Source organism: Apostichopus japonicus, chromosome 16 (genome assembly GCF_037975245.1).
Source record: "Apostichopus japonicus isolate 1M-3 chromosome 16, ASM3797524v1, whole genome shotgun sequence".
Lineage (NCBI taxonomy): Eukaryota > Metazoa > Echinodermata > Holothuroidea > Aspidochirotida > Stichopodidae > Apostichopus > Apostichopus japonicus.
This window is the reverse complement of record NC_092576.1, coordinates 40932957-40952507: the sequence shown is the minus strand read 5'-3', so window position 1 is coordinate 40952507 and position 19551 is coordinate 40932957. Positions and strand designations below refer to the sequence as shown.

The 19551-nt window shown below is 34.4% G+C and overlaps 1 protein-coding gene across 1 annotated transcript; it reads right to left on the bottom strand.

Annotated features, from left to right (window-relative positions):
• Positions 1-2262: 2262 nt before the first annotated feature.
• LOC139983674 (uncharacterized) lies at positions 2263-15922 on the bottom strand. The gene is made up of 14 exons (XM_071997395.1): positions 15751-15922; positions 14086-14161; positions 13340-13657; positions 12495-13139; positions 11461-11808; positions 10851-10985; positions 10657-10700; positions 10069-10093; positions 7411-8948; positions 6344-6552; positions 5612-5688; positions 5233-5291; positions 4683-4730; positions 2263-3850 (listed from the first exon to the last, which is right to left on the bottom strand). Exons 1-14 carry the CDS (start codon positions 15751-15753, stop codon positions 3806-3808), a joined length of 3570 nt encoding a protein of 1189 aa, XP_071853496.1. The 5' UTR covers positions 15754-15922; the 3' UTR covers positions 2263-3805.
• Between the last annotated feature and the right edge of the window lie 3629 nt (positions 15923-19551).

Sequence of the window (19551 nt, the reverse complement as noted above, 5' to 3'; positions counted from 1 at the left end):
GACAATTTTACAAAGGACGTGCGACCTCAGTTTCATTTTTTCTCGGCTTTGACGATAGACATTTCCAAAGTAATCATGATACTGCAGGCGCCTAGCCAAGGGGGGGGGGCGAAGGGGCGACCCCCCCCCCCCTTGAGCATATTTTTTAGTAATTTTTAAACTAGAAAATGCTTAGATGCAACTTACAAGGCCTGGGAAGTGCCATTTCCAGCGATCTGGGAGGCATTTTCAGATAAAATTTTCTTTTACGCTTCGCGCCGAATATGGTGGCGCTACATTTAGATAGTTTGCAGAGCCGTATATACGGCTCTGATAGTTTGCATACAAGCTTGGCCCCTCCCTTGGCAAATTCCTCGCTTCGCGCTTGGAATACTGCATATCTATATACAACAAAGTTCTTAATACGTGGAATGTAGAGAAACGTCGATGGTAGCCTATAGACAATTTGACAATTGTATAATTGATCATAAATCCCAAGCTATAAATATGTATATAGAATGCTCCGAACATGCTTGGAGAATGGTAAAACGGGAAAAGGGAAGTTTTTGAGATTTTAGGAATTTAATTTAATATTGCCAAAGCATCAACTTCTTAAGCAGTCATTACTGTGAAAGCTTGAAAATACTATGCTGTCCTCTATTAGTTTTATTGCAGTTAATTTATATTAGCCTAATTGGTCTGAAAGTCAGTTAATTTACAATATCTAGGCAGTCACATCTGTATGTTGGTGAATTATACCGAATGATGTATACAACTTAAATTTCACGGCGGGTGGCTATGCAATGTACATGTTTTAGATCATTTAGATTTTGTGAGTGTGTGGGTGTGTGTGTGTGCGTGTTTGCGTTGGGGTAAACATTTCATGTGGGAAACTGTGTATTTTTCCCACATGAAAAACCCACCTTAATTACTTTGGCCGGCCAAGGATCGAACCCACGAACTCCCACGTTACTACGTTTCACAGTTTCAAACGTTCACGCCTCTATCCAAATAACCATGGCGCTATACTTTTTTCCCGAAGTCATATTCACTTTAGACTATAGATACAAATGATTTATTTAAGATATAAATACATCATGATTTTTATGAAAATTGGTTATTGTCAGCGTAATCTTATTTCACTTTCGTCGTTACAATTACCTATTGATTGTAAATTGATGCGATCGTTCGAATTGTTTTCGCTTCGTAATAAAATCTTTTGTTCTCATTAGGTCGAGGTGTTTCCATTTCGGTTTAAGTTAGTCGAAAATCAAGGGTTCGCTTCTCGTAACAGCCACCTATATTGTTAGCGATTCATAGAAATATAACAATTACAACTATTAGCATTGAATTTTTATTTAAAGGACTTCTTTCTGTCATTGTTATTATAACGTAGCTACAAATACTTGCTGTTTCTGTACAAATCAATATATATACATCCTTGTCAAACCATACATGCTGAATAGTGCAAGTTCTACATACTTTTGCTTTATATCCAAGCTGAAGCGAGGATGATAGCAATATGGGAACTTTACAGAAAGGGGTAAGCCAGGGGAGAGGAAGGGCAAGGTATGAGATGGGAGTGAGGAAGGAATGTCGGTCGAAACGATGAGTGTGTCTATTATTTGCTAAACATTTTTTTGGTCAAATTATTTACATAATAATTCAATCATTCATTTATGAAAAGTATCTCATTGATTCGAGTATATGCCTGTATTGAATATAATTACATAACTTATCCAATCGTTGTTAAAATTTCAAGATTTTTCTTTTGTGTTTTGCTGTTAATATGATCAATTTGGCAAATACCTTACATATAATTAAAACGATGATCGGATGATAAACTAAAGACAACAATGACATAAACTTGTTTAGATTCCATGTGTTTACAAATTACAAAATATCCGTCGTTCAATTATTCAGTCAAAGTACGGTTCGTTTATTTGTATCGTCGCATTTAACATTTGTATCACTATTTACATTGCATTGTATTTAAATAGGATTTTCGAGCTGTTAATGGCCTAAATATCCTGTAATAGCATGGATACGGTTATTAGCAGTTTCATCTGCTATCAATCACACTGTAGCATTCTCGCCGTGAATTTAACTATTTTATACCATTATCTATATTGTTATATACAGTGGCGTAGCCAGACGGGATGGGAGCACGGGGAGCACGGGGATGGGGTGAGGGGACGTTCCACACAGAAACTTTAGAGTACAAAAGGGGCGAGCAAATATATGTCCGCACGTAAAGTACAGTACATAAGAAAATAACAACAAATACAGTCGAAAATTCTTCGGCATTGTTTCAAAAAATGGCAAAATATCGCACCCTTTTTTAACCCCCAAAATAGCCCTTGGACGACATAACATCTTACCTTTCCTACTATAGAAAAAGTGGTTGATCCCCTGAGGTAGAGTGTCTATCGTGACATGAAACGTCACCAAATAGAGGGGTTAATTATATATCGATTTTATGACTCATAAGAAGTGGGGGTGGATTTGCGTCTTCACACCACAAATACTGGCTATGTACCTGTAGCTATGTCTATTGCAGTCACATGCTCGTACCCGTGTTAAGGGTAACAATGTTATGTTCATATTTGCTTTGGATATACTGTTTATTGGATTCATGCAAGGATGTGTGTTATTGATACTGTTGATGTATGTAAGGGCCTGGTTATATGATAGGATTGGAATATCACCATACAGTATTTATACACTCGCTTTACTCGCCTACCATAAATAAGAAATACATCATTAGAATACAAAGTGAAGTTGCTAGTAAATCAAAGTTCAAAGTGTGTGTGTGTGTTAAAATCAGTTTAGACGATATTTACACAAGATTAAACTGAAGATATGTAAATTAAATATCATATGATTAAAGAAGCTGCTTTGCTTTTAAAATATGAAGAACACATTGAACTGCATGCTTGGGGGTATTAGTGAAGAGCTCAAAGAAATTTTGAAAATTATCCGTTCTTAACCAGAATAACCATTACTCAACGTAAACGTTTTTTAGTCTTACATTATCAAACATATCAGTTTCTAATGAATATATACGTAAAACGTTGGTCTTGCGAAGTAAATACAAAAAAATATATTAAAACAATATGCAGCATAATTTAATGAATTATTTAATTTGATAATCATTAAATGCAATGTTTGTATTCCTCTCTTCGTGGTCTTTTCTAGCCAACTGTGGAAACGGGTGATTGATATTTGACCAGTGAAGCAATTTTAAAGTGGATTTTTTTTTAAATTAATAATACTAGCATCAATAATATGATCTGGCAGTAGTTGAAATTTGCCGTTACAGCAACATTTCTATTCAATGGAATAATTTTTGATCCAAACTTCTAAAACCAAAGTCATAACATATAAAAACGGCAAAGATAACAACCGCGTAGTGAGTTTCTTTTGCAATCATTTTGAAATACAAAATACATTATTTTTCTTATAAAATTCCTTTTTTTTTCTTTACAAAATTCATTTTTTTCTTTACAAAATTCTTTTTTTCTGTACAAAATTCATATTTTCTTTACAGAATTCATTTTTTCTTTACAACATTCATTTCTCCTTTCAAAATGTAAAGATGCTGGGATTCAAATTGTTATTAGTACAAAGTTCGCTTTGATATCGTTTCAATGACTTATATGTGTGATATGCAATGTGAAGGTGATGGTAATAGAATTTAAGCAGATTTCGGCGAAAAATAAGATGGATATACCGTCCATAAAATGGAAAAAAATATACATGAAAAATACACTTTGATTTTAAGAGAATTGTTCCAAATGTGATCGATTTCCAAAAGTGAAGACACTCAGTGTCCGGGACTTGAGTCCTGCAATGCACGGAAGGTTGTAGCCTGTGGAAAACGTGAAACGAAATATGTTAGTTTCAGACTAATAAATGCTAAGAATTTTCACAAAATATGTCAATTATGAAATATGAAGAATAAATATATCATGCTATAGTGAGACATTTTTTTAAACGAGTTCTCTTGCTAAAGCGAATAGTTATTTAATAAGAAATCGAAAGTATACATGAGGAAGCATTCAATGCAATCAACGAACGGTTCGAAAATGAATATTAAACGATATGAGCCGATATGGGGAAATATAGTCAGATTGATAACATACAGGTTAGAAGAAGAAGAAGGGGGAAAAACACTTCCCATTCAGTGACACAAAAAAAGCTGCGAAAATACATGAAGTTAGAAGAAAAGCTCAATAAATGACCAAAAACAAAACACATAAACCAAAATATCATAACGCGCAAATTCTTATCTATAATTAGACCCTCGATGCATTTGAATACCTATGTGAGTAAACGCAGAAGGAAGTAATTTTCAAAATAAAGAACAAGCACTAAAGTGTGGTTTGGGTTTGGGTTATTTTGATATTGGGACTAACGTCATTCTGCCAGCCGATACTCATAGCAGGTACAGCAACTACTGTTCATGTCCCACAACTGTGCATCAGTAATGACTACTTTGTGTTCGTAACATGTGTAACAAGTGTTACAGGTGGCACTGTAACAACTACAAAGCTGTTAACTTGTTCTCATGTAAGACAACGAACTGCGCGGGTGATTCTGCCTAGTACATTATCGTCGTACCAGCCTTCCATATATGTTGGTATTCTTTAAGATCTCATAGAACGAATACAATCTCAAAAGTGTTGTCTAAAGACTCTTACCACTTTACTATACTCGTGTTGTGTCACGTGAGGAGAACCTTCAAATTGCTGTGGAAGGAAAAGAACAAGACAAATCATTCGAGACGTTTCAATATTATAATGTTTTACTTTATTAAAAGGATAAGGATATAAAACTGCTAAAGTGATGTCTTCGGCGTTTTTACGTCTGATATAGCAAGTTAATCGTAACAAATTACACAGACCATAAACGGTAAAGAAAGTATCAAATGGATATGAATATGTAGAACAAATTAAAACGATGACTTCATCATTTAGCATTAATTTGTAACTTATTGATAATTCATAGCAGAGAAAGAAAGCAGTTCTGAAATCTTATTGGATATACAATTTGAGGGTTGTTGTAATTTATATAATTATAGGGAATAGTGAGGAGGCTGTCTACATACACACGGACTTGGCTCCATATACGCCATATTAGTTACATTGAATGAATTACATTTATCAACACTGACTCGTCTTATCAATTCAGTTCCCAAAGCAAAACTATCCAACCGTTCATGTAAATTCGTCGTACAATGTACTAACGTACCTGCCAATGGCCAGACTTTAAATCAAGAGAATATTCTGACTCCGACGGGAACCAGTGCACTGGAAAGATGTGAAAGAAATTAAAATTATTAATAAATTCAGAAGGGCATATTTTTTCTAAATAACATATTATTGCCGATGCTGTAAGATGTATGCGATGACTACCACATACATGACTTCTACAGAATGTTTCCGATTTTGAATTTTCTGTTTTCAAAACTATTATATTTATTCCAATTTCTGTAGCACTGATTGACATCGGTATTTGCAATAAGTTATAAAATCTATGAAAAAAAGGTATATAAATCATAGAACTTGCAGAAAAATGTTATAAATGAAATGAGAAAATTGTTTTGAAGAAAAGGAAAAGTATAGCCTACCTTTAATATCCTTTGCAGCTAGTTGTCCTAGAAGCGATTCTGCAATGATCCGGTAAGGTAACAAGGTGTATACGAAACTGGAATAAAATAAACATTATTTCACAAATCATGTTGAACAATAAATGTTTATACAACTAGTGTTGCCAAAGAAACTCATGTTATTTTCATGAGTGCAATAGGTTAATGATTATCATGAAGCATGTGAAATTAGGAACCAATGGTTAACGTTATTAATACTTATTTGCATAAGTTAGGCCTCTGTACGTTTCTGTCCCTGAATATTGAGTCACTTGCAAGTGGTTGCATAGTAAAGTGTTATAATAGGGAGTGTTAGCTCAGTGGTTAACGCCAGTGCCTTTCAATCATAAGGTCCCGAGTTCGAGCCACTCCAAGATTAATGTATGTCGTCCAGTTACAGAGTTGTTGACAATTGACAATTCATAATCATGGACGTTAAATATGAATCTAAGAGACTGACTTCGGTCAGCTTGCGGCTTTGATAAGCCAATGATGGCTTCTTCGCGAGTTCCTGCTTGCAGGAGGATCTAAAATACATAGGCCTACATACATGGTGCAAGCTTCTCTTGTTAAGGTGTGCATTTGAAAAAAACACAATTGGAACTTGTTGAGGCCAAAAAAACCTCTAAATGCCCATGATTTTCATGGACTGAGGGAAAAATATGTACAAAATATAAAATGTAAACTGTAATAAGTGACATAGTCAATATTTACTTGATTTCTTCCAGATTTCTGCAATTTGAAGCGTACTTGAATATCTCATCTAGATGGTGCTGATTGAATTCCCTTTCCTTCTGTTCGAACATTAACTGTTTGACGTCATTCAGCAATGGAATCCGAACTTCAGAATACAACACTATTTCATTTGCTGTAATGTCCACCAGCTTGAAGCAATCGATGAGTACTAGTTTGGAAATTGTGATCTATTATAAAGACAAATATATACACATGATTGTTATTTGAGGACTGATTTGTAATCAATGCTAACGGGACAAATTAAACGAAAGATCCTTCTAGAAGTCATGATTTTGAAGATAAACGACAAACAATCGTTACACTATAGATATTTCAAACTGATTTGTACGTCTGAAGTTTACAACCTGTTTTAATGTTTACAAAGCAATCACTCAACAGTATTTTTATACATTCAAACAGAATGTCAATAATTTATAAAATGGTCTTTTATAGTTATGACGTCAGAGCTAAAACTTAAAGGGTGAGTATCGTGATACTGTACATCTCTCCTTATATGTTATGACTCTTTTACTAATATTTGCGGTAAGCAACATCTTCTCATAGTTTACATACTTACTAGTAACAATGTCCATGTGTTGTGTTACAGATCTCTGCAATATAGTGGTGTGATGTAATAAAATGCATGTAAATATAATGTTATTTGTAGCAATGTCCATGAGTATTACTATCTCTGAAACTATAGACGGTGTGATGTAATAAAAGGCATGTAACATAGCATTTTATTTTACCTATTTACTTGTAGCGATGTCCATGAGTTGTACTACAGATCTCTGAAGTATAGGTGGTGTGATTTAATATATAAGGCATGCAATGGCGATATATTTTACCTCTTTACTTGTGGCGATGTCCATGAGTTGTACTACAGATCTCTGAAGTATAGGTGGTGTGATTTAATATATAAGGCATGCAATGGCGATATATTTTACCTCTTTACTTGTGGCGATGTCCATGAGTTGTACTACAGATCTCTGAAGTATAGGTGGTGTGATTTAATATATAAGGCATGCAATGGCGATATATTTTACCTCTTTACTTGTGGCGATGTCCATGAGTTGTACTACAGATCTCTGAAGTATAATGGCGTCGTGACCTCGAACTTGCAGACCATCGTCTCCAACACAAATCTCCCTGACGTTGTCTATGATCGTATCAACGTTGCCAACCTGCTCCAGAATACACAAAATAGGAAAAGCGTCGACTCCGTCATGGCCAATCTTCAGATGTTCTAAGATATGCTTTGCTGCTCTTGGATTTATTCCGCAAGCAAATCTGTAAACATATTGGAGTTCAGATGGATCTAGATCTTCTAATATTGTCAACATCCCTTGTCCATTACCGTTTCCTGACGTGAAACTCATCTTATCCAATGCTTCTGCAAGGAAATGAGCTGCAAACCATTCACAAAACAGACTGTGATAAAATCTAAGTTTATAAACAGTTTTGACGTGATCAGAAGCTTGAACCCCAGGCTCGTTTGAAACTACAGTAGCTTTTTCTTCTCGAAATATCCCAATCTGTAAGTATTGGTCAACGAATTCTTTTCCAAGCGCCTGGAGAAGATAATCTTTTTCAATATCTGGATTATATGAATGTCCATTAAGTGACTCGAAACATATTTTATCAAGCTCTTGATGAAAATTTTCACTGAGAACTAAAGTGTCGACGTTCTCATCTCTGAATTTTAGTCTCAAATGACTGTGAAGACATGTGATCATATATCGGAAGAAACTGGTCACTGAAGTGCACTTTCTTAGTTCGTCACTTTCTAAACTAAGATGAGCATACATAACGAAGAAGAGAGGAACCTCACATAGGTCACCAAGAATGGGATTATCTTGGAGCCATTCCTTAATAGTGTTTTCCATAGATTTATATCCGTTGACGATCACGGCTTTTTGCATGTATTCATCCTGGGCTCTACTTTTAAATCCTGTTAGCCGGACTCGTTTAGTCTGTGGTGCGTAGTCTTTCGGAAGATGGTCTAATCTTGTTGTTAATGCAACCCTACAACTGGGCAACATGGTTCGTTTAATAATATTAAAGACATCTGAGTTTGGGTTTGAATTGCTATCTGGATATTCATCGAATCCATCTAAGATTATTAATACAGATTTACTGTTATCAATAAAACCCTTAATGTCATCAACAGAAAACTTAGAATTTATCGGTAAGATAAACCTTTTGATTGCTTCATAGATGGATGAAATTCCTTTCAACTGTCTCAGTCTAATTAAAATGAATATTTCTATTTCATTCATAAATGACCCTTCAACTCTTTGACACCATTCATACGCAAGTTGTACAGACAACGTTGATTTGCCATACCCTGGCCCTCCTTCAATGATCCATCTACTACCGAGCAGTTCCTGGTGGGTGAAAATATTTTGATACGAATCAAGGGGTTCCCATGGAATTTTCTTTCTTTTGTCTTTTGATTGGTACTCAATGCCACCTTCAACATACAGTTCATGCACTGTAAAATTCCCCTGTAAGAAAGGGATCGGTTTGACCGCACTGTAAAGATTTTCGTAGTTTGATTTCAGTTCAGAGATGAAAATGGAATCTGAAAAGGGATAATCAAAACACGTTAAAATATATGCTACTAATTTTTATAAGCGTCTATAGCTAGTTTTGCTTAAGGCATTGCACTTGTTAATAAAGCTATAATCTAAAGTGTAAAGTCTCCCGTAGATTCTTAAACTTGACAGAATCATTAACGTAACTGACTAAATATCATTATATTTGAAATGTGTTTGAAAATGCATTCATATTTAAGACATATTATAGACACCGCATACTTCAACTATTTAATCATATCACAGCAGATTCTTACTAACAACAGTTGTCTTCAGCTGATACTCATAGCTGGTACAGCAACTGATGTTCATGCCCCACAACCGTGCATCAGTAATTACTACTTTGTGTTCGTAACACGGTAACATGTGTTACAGCTGACACTGTAACAACTACAAAGCTGTTAACTTGTTCCCATGTAAGACAAAGAACTGCGCGACTGGAAAAGGAGCCTATGAAGTTGAGAATGCCTACGACATGAAGTAAAGGAGGTACGCTACCGCGTGATTCCAGTTCAAATCTCTCTTTAAATTACGCCAATTCGTCATGCCGAGAACGAAGAAAGGCCATGTTCGGGTATATCCATAGGCCCACTTATAGCAAACAACGACCAGATACGACTTCATTTTAGAATCGCGTATTAATGAACTCGCACTACATGGTTGGTACAGTAACTACTGTTCATGTCCCACAACCGTGCATCAGTAACAGGTGTTACAGGTGGCTACAGTAGTTACTGTACTAGCTATGAGTACCGGATGGTGCCTTATGTAACACATGATAAATCACTTATATATTTCGCACAAATTACACTCTTATATCAAATCGAATGCTGCTTCTTATCCTGTCAGGAGAGAATAAAAAATAACGGGTTATCATTCTTAATATATTACTTTGTACAACTTCTGTGATATAGCTTCAGTATTCTCCTTAGCTATATTCATTCTTCCTATTTTTGTACTTAGAATTCAAAAGTCGTTTGCTTTGTAAACAGTTTAAATTCCTTCTTTACATCACATTTCAGAGTGAGTATTGTTTCAATAACCTCTGTAAACTGTTTCTTGGTAACTGTATATATTTATTAAATGTTAATGAGAAGACAAACGTACCTGTGTTTTGTATCAAAGGTACAACCTGAGAACAATAAAAAAAAAATGAAGAACAGGTTTAAGAAACTCTAAATAACGGTATTGACATTTTAAGACTTCGTTAGCCGTAGACATATCATTGTACATATTATTACCGCATCAATCTGTAATAATATTTTAACCTTTGTAATATAGTTATTTGTATCTCTTGTAGTTGTAGTTGTCTTTGTTTTTTTTCTTTCTTCTCTTAGTTTCTTCTTTTCATTTTGCCTTGTTCCATTTACTTTTACTTTTGTTTCGTTTTTCCTTTGTCTTTTAAACCTCTGTTAACGTTAATTACCTAATGTACTATTGCAACTGATCCAACTAAGACTGTTGAATCATGCATTTAACTCGTGATTACCTTGTGATAACTGAAATTATTCAATCAAAGATAACATAAACAAAGAAAAGGACACATTCCAAATTGTTTGAAGTTACGGCATCCTCGTGAAATCAAATAACGGGAGCCCACTCCTTTGATAAAAATTAACATGATCAATGAGGACTCACAAAAGCCATTCAAAATTGAAAACAAGTTTTAGAACTTTTTTTTCTTTTTAAACTTACCTCTGGTGTAAACATCGATAGCTGTTTTGTCCTCCTTTTGTGAACTTTAAAAAAGAGAGTACGACACCATTAAAAGTCTTAACGTTAGTCATTCCATGTCTTAAAAAGCGTGTGAAGATTGCGATTCAAAAACAAATGGTGTTATCTATATGAAGTTATCTAAAGTATGCCTAAAATCATAATGTGTTTCTTACCTCTGTAGCCAACTATAGCTCCAATAATAAGGACGAGTAAAATAATGCAGACAGTAACAATAATAGGTACAGTCTTGAAGGACGGTCCACTAGGAGTTTCCGATGTGACAGGCTTTCCAGTGGTGTTTTGGTCAACTGCAATTGATATGAAATAAGAGATTATCTCTCAACATGTGAGAAATATGAACTCTCAGTTGGTTTAGATATTTTATGCAACATAGGAGTAACATGCTTGTCCAGAAATTCGAAAACATTAAATCCAATTATTATTTATTTTTTTAAGTTTTGTTTCACACAATACAACTTTACTTTAATAAGGAGAAATGAACAATAACATGACAGTCACATAATCACTTTAATAGATATGGCAATGCGTGTAATATGTATGTCGTACGTGTAGAAAATGCTTTTGTCTAAATAACACCGTCGGCAATGTAATTGGTTGGCATTAAGTTTACATGTTAATGTTACATATAGTATTGTTGTTATATATACTGTTTGACGAAATGCTAACGTATGAAACTATGTGACTTCTTTTCACTTGGACTAGTAGGCCTACTATGATAAACAACCACAAACAATTATTGGTCAAAATGTCAAACCCACGTACCGAATCCTGGGAATAATAAATCAACCTTAGAGTTCAGAGAGAAATGTTTTGAGTTCGGTCCCATGGATCTACACTCCACCGTTAGTTTTCTTTCAGCCGTTTCCTTCGCTGTGTACGCTGTGGTAATTGTGACGTCTGATGTTTCACCATTGGAACGAGTGTCGACTTGTTGACCGTGGAATGATATCATGTCAGAGTGATCAACGTGGTATGCTCTCCATTCTAATTGCACTTCTGGTCGTATTCCTCTCACAGTGCATTTCAGTATGCCGCTATAACTCACATCTAGTACACAATATCTATCATGAGTGCACCCTTCAATGATGGGATACCCAGGGATTGGATTCACTGAACATTGGAAACAGGCAAAAAAATCAATCATTTGGTTAATATCTGAATAAACAATTCACTATTCCATTTTCAATTATGATAAACAATTGCAGTATCGATAAACGCACAAGAAAATATGGTTCATGACTTAAATAATTCGGGAAATCAGACAATTGAACTATGTTACTCTCTTTTTTCAATTTCCACTTATGTAACGTACCGTATGATTTAATGATGGGTCAAAACGAGTAGTTGATTTACCTATATAAGGAATTTTCGCATTGAACTACTTCGGAAAATAATAAATAAATGCCACCATTTAAAGCTAATGACACTTCTTTCCGTTTCCATTGTATTAAAGGTTTTTGAACATAAGTTCAGAAATTAAACCACTTAATAACTTTTCTCGATATATATTGGGAAATCTTAGTTACCAAACACGACATCCTGTAACCCTTTGAGAGAAAATCATGTTTAAGTTATACATAATAATGTTTAAGTTATACATGATAATGTTTAAGTTTCAGTTATACATAATAATGTTTTAGTTATGCATAATAATGTGTAACTTATGCATAATAGTGTTTAAGTTATACATAATAGTGTTTAAGTTATACATAATAATGTTAAGTTATACATAATAATGTTTAAGTTATACATCATAATGTTTAAGTTATACATAATAATTTTTAAGTTATACATACCATATACAGTGAGATTAAAGGACCTGACGCCCTCTCTCATGCCGTCATTATAGGTACATCTATATAAGGCCTCGTGGTGTAGCTCCACATCTCCTATGACTAAATTTCCGTCTTGTAACTCATACTCATTTGATGAAGGGAACATTTCAACACCAGTACCGGCATCCAACATAACATTAGTAGTAACATTGTCCTCGGTAGAAATCCTCTCCCAGACGATTAACTGGTAGTTGCTGTCAATGCATGGAAATTGTATCTTCTCATTTCGCTCAACTAATACTTCTTTTGTTTCAAACATAGATATGTCTCCATCTTTGTTATGAACCAAAATTATCATTTCCGTTTCTTCCAGCAAGTTACTATGATCATCAGCTTTGCATACTAACATGGCTAAGTGTGATGAATACATAAACGGGTTAACCACAGACAGGGAGCTTGACCACGTGTTTGCTTCGCTTACCAAAGTCGTTTTGTCTGTTATGTTCATATTACCGTTGGTTGTCCTGGCTAGCCATGTTAATGATATAGCAGGTCTAGCTTGGTTGATGCTACATATCAATTGATGTTGCTGTTTCCATGGAATATAACACAAGCTTGGACTAGTTGGGCAATCATCAATAACTGGATGAGGTGGTGTTGGCCGAACTGTGAATAAAATATATCAACATATTTATTATGTTAAGGATATAACCTGCTCGAAATAGCTTAACAAGATATGGTCTCTTAAGACAGAGAATAATGTGTTTATTATCCGACATCATGTTCTCCTGCAGAGTGATTTGAGAGTGACCAAAAAGACAGGGCTAAATTGAGCTAAATCTAGAACCTAGAGAGGATGTACTTACCAATCGTAACAACCTGAATGTCATATCTATCAGGAAGTTGCTTATCAACCTTTAACTCATACACAGTGAATCTGGCCTCGTGTTTCACCAAGACATTGTTGATTATCAGTGATCCGTCTGATCGGATGTCGAATTCTCCTGATGTATAACCTTCCCCTTGTCTCTGTTCGTTTTCGTAGCTAAGCGTAGCAGGTCCTTCTGATGAGTCGGAATTATAATACCAATAGATGCTAACGAAATCCACACTGAAACTACAAACGACTGTTCCAGACGTTCCAATCTCGAGGTACTGCGGAGTTTGACAACCATGTTCATCAGCTGTAATTTAAAACAGAAATACTGCGATATATATGTTTGTAAGTAGATAAATGGATAAATACCTTTACTAAATCCAACGCTGTTTAAACCCTTGCTTAGCTGGTAAACCAAGTTAAATCCAATGTCTTTGTATCTCTTGCTCATCTATAGCAGTTCTTCATATTATGAATATTAAAGAGTGGGATATTTATGGATAATTGTGATGTGGTATTTGTCTTGTCATTTTGGAAGAAGCGTAAATATCTCAATGTATATTAAAATACTTAATTGGCTGGTTAAGTTTAATGTGAAATTGTAACAGAAACCAACCGGAACATGACATCTATAGGACAAACCATACTACACTTTGGTAACGGAACTGTCATTTAAAAGGGTATTCTTAATAAACATATAACATTGTACGTCCAATAATTTACAAATTTACTAACCTGAGCAACAGCATACATAAACCAAGATAAGCACACTGGGTAAGATTGCCTTTGCCATACCTGCCATGTTGAAGAGCTGAGAAGAAAACCAATGATATCACGTGAACAATTTCCTACAAAACGTTACATTTCTGACATACTCTATTCATATATTTAATTCACAAGTGAGAAGATAAGTTTCTTATTTGTAGTACTTCCTCTATATTTATTGCATTATTGTATGTGTATCTCAGTTTATTGACTTAATCTATTGCTATTTTTTCGTTTACGACCTGTGTAAGCCGAATTTCCGATTGAAGACATTCAAATTCAAATTCAATTCAATACAATGCCATTGAACACGTCTGGTTTAACGATTACGCATGAGTAACCTTTAGCCTTATCATATTCATTGCATATTAGTCATAAAAATTTGAAAGATGCGGTTAATCTCAGTTTGTATCTTATGTCAACTTTCATTTTAAGTGCCGTAACTGTTTGTCAGGGATCAAAGTACGTCAATTGTTCATCGTATGAAACAAGTAACAACTCAGACATTACATCAATAAATTACTTCTTTATTCGACATTGGTACCGTTCAATGAATGTCTAATCACTTTCAATATCTCGGCTTTTATACATTTTGCCAAATTAAGGATAGTGTACAAAGTAATTGGTTGTATCGGGTACACGTTTGAAAAAGTATGATCATCGTCTAACCCTATGTGCTACAAGCACACAAATTATTGATATTTGCCATGAGTGGCCGCATTTTGAATATAGTAGTTGGTTCTCTATGATACGCTATACGCGCGAGCACTGTACGGGTGAGGGAGGAGGCGGAGTGGATGCACCAGCACAGGAAGTAGAACTAATGTGATTAATTCCAAATTTACAGAATTTCAACGAAATTTAGTACAAAAATTGGGGAATGTATCCTATAGCAAAAATAATATTCCAAACTTCATAGAGATTATCATAGAAAAAGATCACACTGACATGATATATAGTTTGAAATTATAAGACCTTTCTTTCTGCGACGGTCATTTTTACTACAAGGTACAGCATTTGAAATCTTTCACTTCATATTAGTGCTTATTGCATTGCACCAATTTAAAAACTGAATATTCTTTAAAATTAACTTATGTAGTTCTTTTTTATTGAAACAGATATATTTGGAATACAGGACAGCTAGGCTATATTTTAGATTAAGGTAATGATGAACCATTCTAACAGATGCTCAGGAATGAGTTTCATACAAAGTCTGTAAAGTATAGATCACATTTTGAAGGTATTAATATACATATAGCACACTGCACAATATTTTAGTTCTATGTTGAACCTTTAAAGAAAACAAAACACTTATGTATATCGATGGTGATACTGTAGATGGCTAGGCTACATATAATTATGATCATCAGGTATTACTAGGAAAATAACAGACTAAAACGATGAAACTCCTATAATTTTGTTCAAATTTTACCCTGTAGCTTATACCATGGTTTACTGTGTTGTTTTCATCCATTGACATGGTCCGTATACTTTATCGTCACTTCTATTCGTTCACCACTAAGACATTTATATTAGAAAATAATAGTTTCGTCACCAACGCATCGATTTTATCATGGGAAGATATCTTTCGAAGTATAGCGAACTTCAGTTTATAAATGTTATATGAATACTTACCATTACTAACACTGGAATGATAATAGTATGGTACCATTGGTTTGGAATTCAGTCCTTAATGTAAATCAGCTCTACGAAAAACCAATCCTCCCTGTACATTAAACAAAATGGCGACTAGATGCACTAGTAGGCCTATCACTTCATTCTACAATGCGCGTTCATACACCTATGTACTCACCATATTAAATCAAACAACTATATATTTCATGTAAACAGCCAAGTGCTGAAGTTCATTCTTTTTTAGAATGGCGCGATTGGGTTAAAGTTCATTTCATATATAGGTATATGTTTGCTGATTATAAATTATAGCGTTACGCCTATGTAAAGTTTGTGCTTTACTGTTATGGCAATGGTAAATAGTATGATAGCAAGTTTTACAGGACCTCGATTGTTAGTCGTAGCCATTGGAATGTGTGTTTTAAGTCAACATATTTGTCTAGTATACTCGAGTCCTAGCGCGTTAGATTTATAAGCAGGAAAGTTTACATTAGTAGTCCTATTATGTAGCTGCGTATCATATCTGTAAGTATACCTACCGGAAAATTGCACAGTGAGACAAAGTAAGATCGGGGTGAGGGAATCATTTTGAAACCATGCAGGCTCAGTCGTCTGGGGTGAACGATTTTAGTTTACATGCTTTGATGTCTGTTTCCTTTTTATCCACTTCACGCATGGTTGTGAACTAATGAAGATGTAGAGATTGTCAGGAAGACCGATTAAATATAATTTTGAGGAAACGATGGATGCATGTGGCCAAAGAGTGTACATGCAAAATATAGGGTGGGTTGGGTTGGTGGTGTTCTGTTGGGTTATGAATACACATGCTGCACATGGCCACAACACTCATCAAGATAGGCACATTCGTTTGAAGTTTAAACCTCACAAATCAATCTGAATAATGATTTTAATCAGGATAATACATCCAACTTTGCAAAAAGGTTTGGCTTTCATGATTAAAGCCTTATCTTAAAATGTTTTCAGCCAAGTGATCAAGTCGTGTTTGAACGAAAGACCATGAATAAATTACACAATGAATAAATTCAACAATGAAACGGACTCTATCTTCAAAGGTCATAGCTAGTAGAAAAGAACTTTAGACATAAAACAACGCCAGACATTGTGATGACCCCACGCCCCCAACCCCCCCACCTCCATGCCAAGACCTATATAGTAATAAAACCTGTGGACAAGAAATCGCTCTCTCATACATAAAAAAGGACAATAACATACCTTGACATTTCAGTTGAATTAACTTTGACAAAGACGGTTCATTTTGAACTGGAAATAGTATGTTTACTTCAGCATTAATCGATGTAGAGTTTATTATAAGAGGTAATTTGTTTCAGATTTGTCTTGTATGGACTTGCAAGTCTTATATAAAGACGAATATTATATTTTATCAATGCTTATTTCGACTTAATTATTTTTAGGCCAGTTTAATAATACTCGTTATATTAATTTAACATTTATGATAGAACCAGCTCCCTTAAAAGCTTCCGTAGAAGACAAACGAAAGTGATAGTTCTTTCGGTATAATGACGAGACCTACAGTCTATATCAGTTGTTACTATTCTAGATTTATTCAACTATATCATGTGTATCTCAACTAACGACATGATGAATCTATCCAATCAATCATTTCAAACCATCTGAAAAATGTTTTTCTTGGTTTAATGAATTTTAGAAGAATAATCAGTATTCTGATTTTTATGCAGAATGTCCTGGTTCGTTTTACTAGGCTGCCTTTTCTTAACGTACGGCGTCCATTGCAGCAAGACGAAATCGCTGACTATCGTGAAGGAAATTTCGGAGTCCGTTTTGTTTGAGTCTTGTTGCATGTCAAATCAAAACCAGACGTGGAAATTTGGAGACGATTATTTATTTTTTAACTGGATTCCATTGAAAAGTCTTATTAAAGACACGGTTTCTCTTGATTCTAGTTTTTCACTAAATATCGGCTCTGTTTCCCTGGTTCATGATGGAAACTATCAGTGTATTTGTAATGACGTAGTTATAAGGAATTATGACTTGGAGATTGAAGGTTTGTAAATATTTGCAGTTTATTTAGTTAGCATAATTTACGTAATCGGTAATGATGAACACTGGTATTTACTTTTGTACTTTGTCTTGTATTTCTTGTGGATTTTGTGTACCTTAGCATAAGTACAAAACCGTGACACATTTGGTTGGTAGTGAAATTTAATTAAGTAGTAAGACTTTGCTTTAAGGAAAACAGGGTATTAGTTTCTCCTCAAATCCATAGATATATATCCGACTATATTTACATCAGTAAAGAAAACTGAAAACCATTTTCGGTCAATTTAATCTATTTTCTTTGCTTTTTCTTTAGTTTCTTTAAGTTAGGAAGTTTGTATAATTTAATAGGAAGTTTAACATTAGTCCTGGAAGTATATTGACTATCTATTCATTTTGTGTCTTCTCTTTTTAAAATCTTACTAGCTGGTGTTGTGTACCTTATAATAAGTAAAGCCAAAAAGAGTTAGCCTGACCAGAAATGACAACATTGAACTCAGAAATGACTATTCCGAACTCAGCTGCCAAGTGTCAACAAATGTGCATTTATTACAAACGAACCCATCAAAGATGTGACCAATACAAATTAACTTAATAATGAGGTCGTTATTTATAATTTATAAAAAATCGTTAAAAATAAAACATGGAAGGTGCTGTAGGAAGGAAACAACATCGTTTTCCGATACAAAAACACTGGTTTCTTTTCCCTTTCTTCCATTGATTGGTCGGGTTACACTGTACAAAGTTTTACTCGTGAGAACCATATTCGACACTACGCTATCAAAAAAGGATATATATACATTTTCCATATTTAGATAGACGAACGTTTCCATCTAACTCCGTCCTTGAGTGTAAAGTGTTTGGAACCTCTCTTGAATAGGCTAATTATAACTATGACAGAGTTAAATGAATATTCAACACGTTTCTGATGAATTAGTGTTTAAAAAACAGCAAATACGATGCTGGTTATTAGTTCTATAGCTGTTATTCAATTTGAAGGAAATAGCTCACGTGATCTGGGTATGAGAATTTCATGAACAACGAGTCATCACACTTTGTTATTATAGTCAGGTGTTGATTGCACTATTCGTTGATTTAAGGTTACATTTCTCGATATGTAGGTTTTTTTTTAAACAGTTACTCTATGCTGAAATTTAGTACCGATACGAGGAAGAAATACATGAGAGCATGTATTGTTTCTTATGCATCATAACTGTATCGGCTTGTAAGATATTTACCTCTAAAGGTTTCTTAGTGTATCTTACGTATCTCTTACCACGATATTAGAGTATCCCCACATAAATTTTAAAGATTTCTTACTGAAGCTTAGTACAGATTGTTAACATGTCAGGGTGGTTGGTTACCTTGCGGACGTTCCTACTGTTATGCAGATTATTCGTAAACTTAAAACGAGATCTTAGCTTGTAATGTGAATCACTGCCAGGTTTTTAGCTTGATCCAATGTTAAAATAAGTATCACGAAATCTATCCCGTATTCATATACATATGAGCTATCCATGGAATTACACCTATTATATCTATTGAGAAACATTATGGTAAATTTGCTTTACTACTTTATTTGTGTATATGTTTACTCTAAGCTATATATATATATATATATATATATATTGTATAATATTATTTATTTATTTATTAGTGTTTTGTAGAATGAATTGTCAAAAAAAGAAACATATCTAATGTTCCCAGGTTGATTGATTCTCTTTCATAATTGACAAGTTGAAACTACCTCCATCTAGTCCTGTTTTC